Genomic DNA, 15229 nt, shown 5'->3' with positions numbered 1-15229 from the left:
GAGTATTGGAGAATTACAGATGCTTCTGGGTGTTGCGTTATAGGCAAATAAATGTGGGACTTTTTGGCCAACACTCATAAGGAAGTGAAAATATGGTAGCAGTTCATAGATTCAGAAAACTTTGGTTGCAGCTGTATGATTTCTGTTCTCTTCCTTATCTCTGACTGCAGCTTTGATGGGATCTGTGGGTCTCATGAGAAGGTGTCCTCCTCTCATTAGTAAGCTGGAGTTTCCCCATTAAAATAGGGTTAACCTGTGTTTCCTTAAAGCCAAGCTCCGAGAATCGTGCTTTGATCCCGGAAGCGTGATGAATGGGACGAGGCTGGGCAGCGACTACAAGCTCGGCTCCACGGTGACCTTCTACTGCGAGCCTGGGTATGTGCTGCAGGGCTACTCCACCCTCACCTGCATTATGGGGGACGACGGCCGGCCCGGCTGGAACAGGGTCCTGCCAAGCTGTCAAGGTATGTCTTTGCTCCAATGTCCTGTTTGAATCGGGAGGCAGCTGTACTCTGTCTCATTCTGTGCAGCTCACATGAGATAGCTAAAATCGTATTCATCATGGTTGATGAGAAGAATGAAGACGTACAACAGCATTATGCAGACGCCATATAATGAAATGAAAGCTGTCTGCACAAGTTGAGTATCAAGGTCAAAGCTAATTTGCCAGGTTTTGTTTGATGACCATCCGGATACTAGGAAATCAAGGCTTTCTTGTAATTTGCTCAGAAAGGAGGTGCTGGCTGATCACAATGGCAGTTGCTTAAAGTGCCAGTGTGAATGGAGGGCACCTCAGGTAGGCACTTTGCTGTTACTTTGTCACCTACTGGCATGAGTGCACCTTGAGGGGGATGTTCAGCTCCTGCGAGGGCGAACGTGTCACTAAGACCCAGCCAGCGGGACAGACCGGCCGGCTGCCCAGCTTGTCTTTCTTAGCAGCGTCGTGCCCCGCTCCAGCGCCCCGCGGCTGTCAGCGATGTGCCCTTGACAAATGGGATTTTGTTCGCTCCTATACTGCCCACCTGGCAGCTTGGCTCGCTGACTAGGATATTGTGGCCCAAGAGCAAGTCACCTGCAACACTAGTCCACTCTCAGGTGGTGGTCAGTGCAAATATGTAAGTAATGGAGTGAAACAGCTAAAGGCACCATATAAATGATCCATAAAGGGTTCGTTGTTCTGATAAGTCAGATATTACAGTGAACCCATGGCTGTAATTTACAACAGAAAAGCAATTCCAGTACCTAACTCTTAGGTGACTTGGTTGCTTTGTTTTGTTTGTTTGTTCCTAATGACACAGTGGTGGGAACTAAGCAGGCATGTCCCTGCTAAATGTACCTTTCAGTTTGAATTATGATCAAATGCAAAAGTTCAGCATTTTGGCTAGGCAGCTAACTGATTGGTTGCTGGAAGGGAAATGTGTGATTTCTCTCTCCTGCAGGCCGAGTGGGAGTGTTGGCATATTAGATAAATAACCTGAGGAGCAGCTCGAAAGGAGCAGGCTGCTCCATTCGTACCGGCCTCCCTGACTTTTACCCCCTCTCCACGCAGCACCATGTGGCAGCCGGTCGACGGGCACCGAGGGCACCGTGTTGTCACCCAACTACCCGAGGAACTACACGGCAGGGCACAGCTGTGTGTACGCTATCTCCGTCCCCAGAGAATTCGGTAAGGGCTGCTCTGTTTCAGTTTGCACACTCTGTGACAAGGATCGCTCGCATCGAGCTCAGATTATAAGTAAACGACATTGTTGTTCTCCCACTTTGCGAGTGTTTTTCTTTTTTTTTTTTTTAATGCTTTGGAAATCCACACTCGGCAGTAATGGTGCTAAGCCCCTCTGCTGCCGCAGGAATTACATTTCTTCCTGATGACTGGTTTCTGCCCGAGGATTTGTGTTATGAGTAGACAAAAGCTCACCTGTAACTTAGCAACGAGATGCAGACTTGCTATAGTGTGTGCTGCCGGAGAAGCATCTGGATGGTGTAAGGAACCCTCTTATGGAAAGCTATACACACAGGTGAGCCAGCAGCTCTGCTGGAGGAATGGGGTATTGGGGTGTGCCCTCCCTTTCATCAAGCTCGAAGATGGATCCCTTCCTTCCTTCTCACATGCAGACTGGGAGATGGTCATCAGAACCTTTACGGCTGCCAGTGTCCATGTGTGTCTTTTAGTCTTATAAATTCAGAAAGTGGATCTCAGCCTTCACCTCTTGGACTAGTCTACTGCTGGGATAAATCAGTCCCATAATTAGAAATGCTTGTGAATATGAATTCTTGGAAACTGCATCATACTGTAGTCCCGCAAATGTAGGTTTGGTGAGTTCCTTGGTCATTTGTTCAAGAAGTGCCGAGATCAAGAAAGATGTGCGCATACAACAACTTCATTGGGAACATAAATTACATGGAATGAACAGTTTCATCACTCTCAGTGACTTAGATTGTAAGACACTTATCATGTATCTGTTATTGTATTAGTGTATGTGAGTTACAACCTCACTTTATGCACGACTCTCCTTTTTGCCATTCACCCTTTTCTCACACATTCTGCTCCCTGTCAATATGCACATGTGCCTGTAGCAGTTTGACAGGATCGGTTTGCCAATAGCGTGGCCAAAACAGTTGTCTTATTACTACTGTCTCTTGCTGTCAGTTCTAATTAGCATTTATAAACTGTTTGTAAATTATGTTCTCTAGAATTATTTTGTGTAGCTTTTACACTGGCGTTATGGGTGCCTTGCAGTGATCGCTTTATGCAGTTGAAGCATGTTGAAACTAAATATTTTGCTAGAAAATTATTAAATGGTTTTATGTATTATGAAGACTGATGGTTCAAGGCGGAGTAAAAGTTTATATAAAGAGCAATGTTTCTACAAAGTGACAAGTAAAGAATATTCCAGAAGTCGAAGTCAAATCAATTAAAATTGTCTTTGGTTTCACATTGGTTAAGAAAAAGCGTTTGATGCCAAGTAATAATTGTTAATTATTTTGTCTTAGATGCATCGTCTGACACGTTGCTGCAAGCAAGGTTTAAATAAACAAAGTATTTACAGTAATTGTAAGCATAAACAGAAGCCTGAAAGCGTTAATGATGGATGTAGGAAGGTTTTGGAATTTGTCGGTTTGAATTACAGTATATTTGCATAGAAACAATATTCCTGAGAAATGGTAATGAGTTTCTAGAAATAGATTTCAAATGATCCATAGTGTTAAAAATAGATGAAAGCCAGTAAGCTTCACCTGCTTTCCTGAATTCGGAATGCATTACGAAACCACCAGAGAGCTGCAGTTCTTTGATTTTGCTGAATTTCTATCTCAGGTGAAATGGCTATCATGAACATAATGCATAAACATATACACTATATTATTTCTGGTTGCTTCTCTGTTACTGCAGTTTGCTGATTGAGTCATTAGTTTTTATAGACTGAGACATGAGAAGGTTCGACTGGTGCCGTTTTTTGAATTACCGAACGAAAGATACTCCCTTGTGACACATAGCTGTGCACATCAGCGCATCGAAATGGTGGCCAATGAAATTAAACTGAGCTCTCATCTTAAATTAGCTAGTTCCTCAGATATCTTTTTTTTTTTTTTCTTTTCCCCGTTTTCTCATGGCATGTTGCTGTCGGGCTAAAGGGGCCGCCCACTGTCTCCTACACTTCCTATGTGACAAACATAACATCCATGCAGCCCTGTGCCTTTATTTGAAATACGTACTGTGTGATCATGGACCGACTGCCACACGGCGATGAGATTAGTTTCGTGGGTCACATGCGGATGCTGTGCCTCAATAACCCACACGCGCCCGTCGCCCCGTAAACATTTTTCATGCTTTAAGTGGCACTCTTGTAGAGTTTCAAATATTGCCATGACAGAGAGGAGCGCTAAACCGAACACCTGCAGAGAAAAGCTGGCATTTTACCTTGTGCCTGAAATATTATGTCATGTGTTCAGGGCCAGTAGGGATGATTAACAGCTTAAAGTGTCAAAGCAATGTTCAGCACAACTTTCATGTGTGGTCTAAAGGTATATAAAATTACTTAAACGCATCTGATCTCTAAACAGTCTTTTTTTCAACTCGATTTTCTCGAAGAAGGCCAAAGGAACATCAGTAATACATTAATCTGACAACATATTTATGCACCATTTATTGGTGTTATTCTATGATTCAGCTTTCATATCCAGCAGCACAGAAAGCAGTAAATGGCTTGGAAATGTCTGACTGAAATAGCGTGTCTTTTTGTCACTTTTGACCGCAGTTTACTAGAAATTACCGCCCACCTGAGTTTCCCAGCTCTTGGTCCCATTTGTGTCGAGTCGTGGTGTGCGATGACAGGTAAACCGTGGTGCTCGGAGGACTGCTTGACCAGTACAGTTTGTTACCCAGTAGAGTGAGATCGCACTTCTGTGGGGAACAGTGACAGACGTGTCCAGCACATCCATGGAGAAGGTTACACGCAGACAGGGGTCTCTGCCCTCCACGCCTCATTGTTCTGGGGAATGTGGGTGTTGTGTCACAGTGTGTGACACAGAGACAGTAGGTGTTCCGATAATGTGACTGGTACCATTTCACTGCAGTCCGCCAGCAGTGTGCACTTGCCCATACACTTATTTGAATATCTATACATGCCTACAGGTACTCACATACTGCATTCATAAATGTATTTGGTACCATCAGAATACTGTTAAAAAAGCGCACCGCTCTGTAGCCTTTTTTAATGTTTCATTATTCTGTCATGAAGAATGATAGCAGCAATATTTCAAACAATGACAGGTTTAGTCTAGAAGATAAATTATTCACTACAGCCCATTGCATGCCTCGGGCGCATTTTGTGAACACATGGAAGGATCTTCTTTGCTAGCTTTCACTCAGTGGTGTTTTTACTAAAAAGTTTAATGATCACTAACTGTTAAATATTGCAGCCGAAAAAAAAAAAAAAATACAACAGTCGCACTTAAGCTGCTAAATTACAATTACGGCAATCTGTTTTAATTGCCATGGGCCTTGCGCAGTGTTATCGGCTTCATGGATTTTTAAACTCTTTTGGAGGGTGTGATGTGCGCTAACTTCGCCTGCTGCCGCTGTAAAGAACAAACAAACGGGAAATGTTTTCAACTTTACAAAGTAAAGTGATGCGCTGGTTGTTTTATGATTTTTTTTTTTTTTGTTTTAAGTGGTTTTGTTAATCAGGTGCTACAATAATCTGCCTCTTTTTTTTTTTTTTCAACGCTCAATATTTAATGACCTCTGCCTTGTTAATGCACTCAGAGGCTCGTTTCAACTTCTGTGGCCTGTAAATGTTTTGTTTCCATGTTATTATTGTAGTTTCATTCCAAGTGCAAATCCTTAATTAAATTATGCCAGATTAAATATGTATCATCTGATGACTTTATGACAGAACATGTTCGTTTTACTCTCTCAACCGTGCCCATGGATGAAAATGGTTAGAATATTTCTTGGGTGATTGCAAGATTTGTTTGTAAAAATAAATAAAATATTTCATTGACACTCAGCATTTATACGATAATGAATACCTACGAGACCTAATGGTATAACTACGGACAGCACAATTACAGCATAAGAATAATGACTATATTTTGATAATTACTTTCAGGCCCTCTGCCAGTCAAAAGCTTTTAAGTTTACAGTAGATCTGATACTTACAAAGCTCACTTCACAGAGCGTAATGCTTAATGTTTTCAATTTTTCTGTTGGCATATGGTTAGCAGGCGGCTGGAGGTGTAGCTGGAGCTGTTGTCTTGCATCTAAAGGATCCAGGCATGAATCAGTGCTCCTCCCTTCGTACCTTTGAGTGAGACACTTAGCCTGAATTGATATAGTAAAAACTACCCAGCTGTATAAAGACCCATCAAGGGTTGCTTTGCAGAAAAGTGTTTTTCGGTTAAATAATAATAATAATGTGTCCACCTACTGTAACCTCTATGTCAGAGTACAAGTATTACTGTCATGACAATGCTGACATATTTTCTTCTGTAATTTGTTACGGTAAAAATATGAAACTGAAATGAGTGCCTGACTGCTTCGACAAAGAGAAACACAATAAAAATGTGGTTATTAACAAGTGAATGTGAAAGAGATATTTGTAATCAGTGGCATGTGCTCCAGAGCTTTGGATGGCAAACCTTTAGTTTGATGTGAGCCAAGGGGCTGAAAGAAAAGGTTTTTCCTGCCTTCACTCACATGTCTTGGAGCGTGTGGAGAGTTTTACTGTGCACAGTAAAATTACTCCCTCTCCCTGTCTCCTTTTCCTCTGTCCTCCCCTGCCCTCCTGCATGAAGCTCCTAGCCATACACTACACCAGACAGGAAGGTTAACTGGATGTTTTTCCCCTTGTAGTGCTCCGAAGCCAGTACAAAGTGTATCATTCATTGATAAGTGAAGTTTCCCAAGACCCAGACCTAGCGCTCGCTGATCGTGCGCGTTCCCCTTTTGCGTGCCGTTCATTATTTATCAGCGTTTCACTCCTTCTCCTGTATTTCACACAACATTTCCCCTCACCAAACCGCGCCTCTTGGGAGGTGAGCTGAGCGAGTTACATCCTGACAGGCGAAAACATGAAATGGGGGCCTCATGGACTCAGACCAGCTCTGTTTGATGTGAAGTTCACTTGAGGGCAACAGGCTTGCTCTGTGAGCTTGAGCTGGACTAGATATAAGCATACCAAAAAAATGGTTAAGATCAAATCACCACCTGGATGAAGTCTCCCAGTAGAGATGAAATAGCATTGCAAATTTGTATTTTGTGCCTTTGATGTTCAGACATGATTTGGATGTGTGTGTCCCTCCCCTCAGTCTACTTGTTTCATCGATTCCCCACACTAATGTTTATACTCAAGAAGCTCCATCATTACTGCAGGATCTCCATTCCTAGGGTGGATCTGGGTGTTCTTTGTCTCGAATCACTCTTAGTGTAAACTGTCTCCAATCTGTAGGCGATCTTAATGAGTGCCACTTGAAACGCTTTGACACCGAGATTAATACCCCCACTAAATCATCCTTGTCTGAAGCCCACTGCTCTGTACTTCTTCAACGGCCCTTTCCTCAAGGCTGAAAGGCAGCAATCTTCGCTTTTTCAAAGTACAATGTTGTCCTCCAAAATCTCAGCAGCAGAGGGACCACCACCTTCGCTCTCCACTTCATTCTTTTGTTTTATTTATCGACCCCATGCAGTCCAGGTATAGAAAGGCTGGAACGAAAATGTAAAAACAAACAAGAGTAGCGAAGCCCGAGGTGAACCCTGCCCAAATCATGGTTGCCTCTGCGAGCATGTGTGTGCAAGCATGCGTGCGAGTTTTCCGAAGGTCCCTGTGAGTGTGTCGATGATGTAGAGCCTGTTGTTAAAGTACTCAGGTACTCGGTGTGCTCTGAAAGCTTTTTACCCTTTGGGAGATTCCTTGAGAGATCCAATTAAGCAAAAGTAATTTGTTGACTTTACGGTGGGGTAAGAAGAGTAAACCTACCATGAAAACGTACAAAAAGCTGTGCCTTCTTGATATGTGCAAACATAGCGGCGCAACTTTGATTTCACGTGTGGGGACCCGGCTGTCTGGCTAATGTCTAGTAAGACCCACAAAGTGCTATGGACAAAATTGCTCTTCTTAAAAAGTCCCAGAGACATGTACCCAGCATTCCCTGTGTAAATTACGCCTGTGATATATAGCGGAAGCATCTTCAAAGTCTGGAGATGGCTTTTTTAACCAAGAAAATTGCTGTGTTATAGCGATAAATGTGAACAGACATGGATTTTCACCATGGACAAGACAGCGACTTAACCTCTAAAGCAGATATCTTTTACATGAGCGCTTAATATTTGGAGGATGTGTGTAATCAGAGTGAAACTGAGCCTGTGTGTGTGTGTCTGAGTGCCTCCCTTCATGTTTCCAGCTCAGGGTACACCAAAGGTTTGCACCATAATTCAAAGACACCCATTAATTGGGTCTTCTCACGTTACCAAATTAAAAACAAGGTATTCTTTCTGCTTTATGAAACCTCCATTTCATATAACCAATGATATCCAATCAACAAAAATTAAAATTTGAAAAATATTTCATAATGTTCTCAACTGGATTTTTATGTTCCATTTGTTCTGGGACATAAATATTATTTGTGATTTGTGTTTTTGGTGCTGACATTCTATCTTGAAAAGTGCATGTCTTTAGCATATACATGCATCCTTTGTATTTACAATACAAAGTAAAATGTTTTATTTTTAGTGAGAGTATTTGATGGGATGGAGCTTTTTTGGCAACAAGTTATATTTAATATCCAGTTGAAAAGGGAAATAAATAATAAAATCCATCTAGGGACTGAAATATTTTCACTGTGTGAAATTAGTCATTTAATGGTTGGAAATTGGGTTGGGGGGGGCTGCTGCTGCTTGTCCCGTTGCCCACGGTAACTGTATGTGTCCCTGGATTAGTGTATTGGCAATCTGGTCCAGGGGAACAAATCGCAGCCAGGGCAGATGTGTGTGAAGCAGGAGTGAGGTATGCCTACATGCAGAGCAACACACTCTGTTGTGTGCTGCAGTGAACTCTCCTCTCCGAAAAGCTCTTCTCCGTCCGCTTTCCCGCCCTCCTCCATACGCCCGTTTGTCTGTTCCCTGCATGGCTGTGTATGCTTGTCTCCCCTCATCTGCTCCTTTCGTCAATGCTCTCCTTTTCTCTCCGCCATGTCTTTGCGTCAGTGCCCCCAAAACACCCCCCCCCCCCCCCACCCTGCTTCACAGATGAAAGCATCCTTGATACAGCTGGTGCCACCTTGTGGTGGACACTGCAATGGCATGAATGGAAAACCGTCCTCTGTATTAGAGCTGCAAGACTGATGAGAGCGCTTTGGGTGAGACAGCGGCCACAATGCACTCATTAAGCAACATATTCAAAACAAAGCACTGAAACAGTACTATTAAACGAATAAAACCAGCGGAGAGGGCTCCGCATTGGTCACACACCTAGATATGTCGTGTCTTATATGAAGGGAGACAACTGGCTGAGGACTGTGCTGCTGAGATAGTTCTGGGCACAACACAAAGGTTTTACAGTGGTATAATTTCATCTCTTTTCCTTTCTATTGCTATTCATTTTAATTTGTTCATTAAATCCCTACAGCAATGTCTGAGCAAAGCAGTCTGAAGGAGCCTTGTCTGCAGCCAAAGTGAAGGAAAGTGAATAAGAATTAAAGGGTTAAAAGGTTGTTGGGTTGTGCTGCAGCACAGTTATATGCTGCAATATGAAAAGTTCTCCTCAGCAATCGGAGAGCCCAGAGGCATCTTCTGTCATGGCACAACAAAGAGAATAGGGATTATGTGCAAGACTGGGGCCCAGAATGAATTCACTGCCCTGTGAGCTGTTAAGGGTCTCCGTGCAGTAGCAGTGGGCTGGGGTGCTGTGATGGGATGTGGGGGGGGGGGGCGTTCTAAAGCCCCAAGGCTCTGCCCCACTGCACACATGTCCTTTATCGGCCTTGTCCACACCAAGTCTTCAACGTGGGCAGGAGCCATCACCTCACACAGATGCCTGGTGTTGTTGTCCTTTGGCTGGGAGACGGCGCTTGGTCTCCGCAAAAACACCAATACTCAGTTCCTACAGAAGAGCAGCAGCTTGTATTCACGAGAAAGCATTTGGAAAACCTAATTAGCAATCGGATAGCAAGCGCAATTCAAGAAGGGTTGCAGCATTATTGATGGGTATAGAAAGTGGTCACATTACGCAATGACAGCTCAGACAGTGGGCCTGTCATCTCTGCTTTTGAATTCTTATTGTTGGCATTTATGTTTTACTGTACATGGTTCAGCTTGATGGACCAGAACAGAGGAATGCGCTAAAAAAGGTCACTATCTTTACGGTTTGGTCGCATACAGTATTTACATTTATTTGTTTAGCAGATGCTTTTCTCCAAAGCAACTTCCAATGAACTCTATGTAGTGTTATCAGCCCACACACACCTTATACTGGGTCACTCAACCATACATCAGTGGAACACACGCTCTCTGAGATTTACACACTGTGGGTGAACCTGAACAGCATGTCTTAGGACTGTAGGAGGAAACCAGAGCACCCAGAGGAAACCCATGCAGACATGGGAAACATGCAAACTCCTCACAGACTGAGCGGGGATCGAACCCACGTCCTCTTGCACCACCCAGACGCTGAGAGACAGCAGCGCCACTCGCTGTGCCATTTGTTGTGCCACCGTGCCATCCATTTACATGGGTATTTTCCACGGGCGTCTTTAGCAAATGCCTGTAGTGTTTTTGTTGAGTAATGACTGAACTGTGTTATGCCCATTAGAGAGAGTGTATCGGCTGGACTCAAACTGTATGGAATTGGAAAGCGGTTAGTGTGTGTGGGAGAGCTACCCAGAGCAGGACTTTGTGGCTCAGTGCACCTTCTTGGGAGGTGTGCGCCTTTGCAGCCCCACAGTGCGTGCAGCACAAGGCCCGCTCAGCCATGCACTGGGATGGGGGAATGAAGTGTGGGGGGGGGGTGGGGGGACACATTCAGGCGCCAGCTGGTCAGGCCCGTGTGCCTCTGGAGCAGGAGCGGGCTTGATCCAATTGTTCATTTCCATGGAAACAGCTCAGATAGCTGAGAAACATGGCAGTGCTACATATTAGAAGCGTGTAAAAGTGCTGTAGGCATGGATAGAAAATGAGAGGAGTCTGACCTGCAAACTGAAAATGTTCATGTGCCATGTGATTTCAAAGGATCGGCCAGCCTGAGCTCTCTCAGTACATTCTTGGTCCATGTTACTCTGGGACTTTGCTCCATGATGCATTCTGCAACTGATGGCTGAGGTTAAAAATCCACAAGGCCAGTGGCCTCTACACTGGACAATCCGGACCAGCAGTCCAGTTGCAAAAAATCTCAAGGGAGAGGTTGAAAGTAGGAACCTTTTCCATTTTGTGAGCAAGGTGATCACTCCTGCAGGAGGAATATGAGCCCCACTGGGTCGACAGCAGGGAGTAAATCAGCCCTCCTTGTTCTTCCAGTCAATGGGGAGGGTCTTGTCTTCATCTCATCTCAGTACCAAAGGACTTATAATGAACTCACTCAAATATCATCTACATCATGTCTCATGTTCTGTAAATGGAAGGGAAGGGAGACATTTCACTGTAATATTTGTAGTATTCACCAGCTTATTAGAGACTACACTGCTTTAACCCAAAGGCATTTAGGCAGATTTTTTTGTACAAATCTCATTATAGGGTTTGCAAAATCAGGATAGTCTTTTCCAGACAAATAAGCATCACCAAGCAGTGTGTAAGCTGTTGCCCTGCATGTATCTGCTAATACACAGCATTAATTAAATGTCATGTTCAGTGATATGAACTAGGTGCATTATTGTTAATGATAGGCCATGATCAACCCTGTTAAGAAGAACACCAGCATAGTGCAGTTTCACGTGTGTCCAGTAAAACAATATAGATGCTTAAGCTCGAGTAACACCAAGCATCTGCAGTGGAAGGCCATTTAAAATTAAATATTGAGTGCAACTATAAAATATATCCACCAGAAACTGACATTTTTGCTAAGCCTCTCTAGCAAAAACAGGGTGCATTTCATAAACAGCTCATTGAAAATTTGCATTTTAATTAGATCAGTTGATACTTTGTAATGACTAAGAATCTTCTAACATGACTTCAAAGTTGCTACAGTCTTAAATCTTGCATATTTTACTTAGTAATTGTTACCTTTTAGCCCACCTCCCTCCTTTGCTATGAAATTAGTCCAGTATTAAGACATAATGCTAGAAACAATAGGCCACAAAAGCACACTGGGGTATAACTAAATGAAATCCTGATGCGGCAATATTTTATTTGAACTGACAGTATTGTGGCTTAATTATCTTACACGGAATATAAAACGTCCTCCAATTGGTTGTTACAAAGATGCTGCAAATTAACTGCCAGGCTGGCTTGAATGCAGCCCTGTGTTGTTCCTGACAATTAAATCATTATGATACACAGCAGGTTCCCACACACACGTGTGGATGAGCTGTCCCCGTGATGCGATCCCATATACCGAGCTAAAGTACTGCAGGACAGTACTCAATGAACGAGGTCTCAAAATTAAATTACGACTTCATTTAGTTAGTTTACATAATGAATTTCCCAAATCGTGACATTTTCAAATTACTTCTTGCAATAGCTGATTTCATGTTGTTGTGTTAACTCCTACATTTTGTGTTTCTGCGATACATTTTGCATAATTATTCAATACGGTGTACGGCCAGATGGTAATGTAGGGTTTTAGCAGTACGCATTTGAAACTAAGAGGTTGTGGATATGAGTCAAATGGGGCTCTTTTTTTATCTTTGAATATACTTAAACTAAGTGGTTTCAGTGCAACTATCCAGCTGTATCAGTGGATGAGGTCTACACCGTAATTATAAGATATCTCACTTTAGATGGGACAAATCTGGTAAACAACTATATTGTCAAGAGCAAAAACTGATCAAAACCTTTTATGATTTTTCCCGTTAAATATTTAAAGATCGCCTTGAGTGCTGTTAATTTCGACAGTAGCGTTCCTTATTCATCCGACTTCAAAATCACAACGCTTTTAAGTGGACACTTTTTTTTTCAGCTGCGTATTGTATGAAAAAGAGTAGGAAATGAAATCAGTTGTGAACAGAGAACGACACTGAGGGGCGAGGGCTGTAAAGACAAGTGCTTTTGAGGAAAATTATCAACAACAAAAAAAAACATTGATTAATCACACTCTTAATTTTCATACACCCTAGTAAACATCCGTCAGAATCGTTAAGGGCGGGAGATGCACGGAAAAGGGCAGCTCACACAGGGAGAGGTGTGTGCGTTATATGGGCGTCGGAAATAGAGCTGACTCAGCCGTTCAGCCGCGGCTGTGCAAACACCTCGAGCGTTTCACCTTCCAGCGAGTGCAGGCCCTGTTTTGGACGTGCAAAACAGATCGCAGCTGTGTGACTGGAGAGTGGAGTGTGGCAGAAGTGTGATGACCCCCCCCCCCCATGTAACTTACATTGCTAATATATTGAAATTCAACATTTTCAACTTCACTATCATTTTCAGTGCAGCCTATAATGAGTTTTGCAGCTTCTGCAGCAGAAAAAGGTCTTGCCATTTTACAGACACTATCACTAAACGTCCAACAGGATGTGTGGCACATCAGTCGCGTGACCTTATATTAAAAAAGAAGTAACACCAATTACAAAGAAAAAAAAATACACAATGAGGCATCATTCTGATTACAGTAATCCTGACTTTCTCTAACAACATGGCCAGCAGGTTTTCAGACAATGTCAGAAACTGAGCATTTGTGTCTGTGGTTTCACTGTTCTCCATTTAGTGTTTTGACCAAAAAAAAAAAAAAATTTCTTGTTTGTTTTGATCTGCAGACAAAACGTTACCATCTCTGTTCTTACTTCAGCAAAATCACTGTCTGACCTATCATCTGTTTATAAGCAATCCTGTTCTGACACATTGATAATATGAAATTCAGCATTTGCAACATCACCGTCACCATTTTCTATCCAGCCTGTAATGTTTTTTGTCGTTTTTGCAGTGGGAACCATTCTTGGCATCTCTGAGACAATAACAACACAAAATGGCCAACAGGCAGTGTGTGATTATATCAGTCACATGATTATATATCAAACAGGATGTGATACCAAATAATGCACAAAATGCTTAGGGACAGATACCTAAAACTGCATGGTTGAATTATAAGGAATTGAAAAATTACATTGCAAAAACTGGCAGGTGGGTGAAAAACACTCTCCATGTTAACCTCCAAGGGCAGGTATGTAGTGGTAGTAAAGAAACACAAAATCCACTCCCCTACATTCCCCAAGTTACAAGATGTGCTCTACCAGCCCAGTGCAAAGGGGTTAGCATTTTTAGTCCAGTGTTGTTTCTAACAGTAGCACTTTGATTAAATATAAATTACATTCACACTTTTTCACCATTGCAACATTCAACTGAAAGCAAGCAAAAGTGCATTTCACAAAAGATGAATAGCTTTAGATGAGGTCACACAATTGTCAAAGCACAACTTGTTTGTTCAATGCCACTGTTTTTGCCAGTGTGCATCACACAAGTAGTCGTCTATAGAATTGTTTTGAAATATACAAGTGAGTGTGACGGATGACGTGATGGAAATTTATGGAGCAGATTGCAGATCAGAAGAGAAGTAGGTCCAAAAGAGATGCATTTTGAGACACTTCTTGAATGTTGAAAGGGATTCAGTAGTTTTGAAGGAGAGAGGGAGGTAATTCCACAGTATTGGATCCAAAACCAAGAATGTACAGTCTTTCGTTTGTGGAACTCTTGTCAATGCGACCAGCAAGTAGCCAGACATGGAAGCTCTCTTGCTGGGATGTAAGGAGTGATCATGTCCTGCAGATATCAGGGAGAAAATCCCTTGACTGTCCTTCAGGCTGCAAAAGAGTTGGCTATTTGTTTATTGGTTGGCACTGCAGTTTATATGTTCATGTTTTCTTCCCTTCTTGTGCTTTTTTTAATATGAATGTTGTTTAGCTCCACTGTGCCAAATAGAAGGTGCACATAAAAGTGGCATGATAGTCAGTTTAATGACCGTATGGTCGGGCCTCCACTGTGTTGTTTCTCCGTGCATTCCTCAGTACATTTAAATGTTCGCAGCGTGGAAGGACTCTTTTAGGTTTGCGGTGTTTAAGAAAACCTTGAACAAACAAGCTTAGCGAGTCCAAGCCGTCAAAGCCCTGTCAGGACTTTTGAGTGGGGAGACGCCGGGTGATTGATGTCCCTCCCGTGGACAGAACTGCAGGGCAATCCCGTTCTCTCGCCTTGTCATACCTGTGGGCTGCTCTTCTTCTTCGGCTTCTGAAGCTAGCACAGCAGACCAGGCCATTGCAGCACACGGACAGAGATGCCACTGGCTCAGCTGTCAAACCCTGAACATTTTAGATCCTTCCCAGAACCACCTGGACCAATTATTTACTTCACCACTTGGCACAAGGGATATGGACCAAGGGCTGTGTGCATTGCAGACATGTGACTGTTTGCTCACATGCAGTGTTAAAGTAATCCTAAAAAGTCAGACTTGTCTCGTTCCATGCATGGTGGACTTTATTTATTTATTGATTATTTTACTAACTGCTTTTCTAAAAAGCAACTTACAGTGATTACTGTAATCTATTTAGCCAGCACCTTTCTCCAAGGTTACTTGGAATGTCAAGTACACTCTATTAAAAC

General features: G+C 42.8%; 1 protein-coding gene across 2 annotated transcripts in view; it reads left to right on the top strand.

Moving 5' to 3' along the window:
* The window catches only part of csmd3b (CUB and Sushi multiple domains 3b), a 353421-nt gene that overhangs the window by 255646 nt on the left and 82546 nt on the right, over window positions 1-15229 (top strand). For both annotated transcript variants that reach the window (XM_018731974.2, XM_029248376.1), the window contains exons 30-31: window positions 270-464; window positions 1550-1666. In XM_018731974.2, the coding sequence (XP_018587490.1) occupies window positions 270-464; window positions 1550-1666 (312 nt within the window). The remainder of the gene's footprint in view (window positions 1-269; window positions 465-1549; window positions 1667-15229) is intronic.

Source organism: Scleropages formosus, chromosome 23 (genome assembly GCF_900964775.1).
Source record: "Scleropages formosus chromosome 23, fSclFor1.1, whole genome shotgun sequence".
Lineage (NCBI taxonomy): Eukaryota > Metazoa > Chordata > Actinopteri > Osteoglossiformes > Osteoglossidae > Scleropages > Scleropages formosus.
This window is presented reverse-complemented; position numbering and strand designations above follow the sequence as displayed.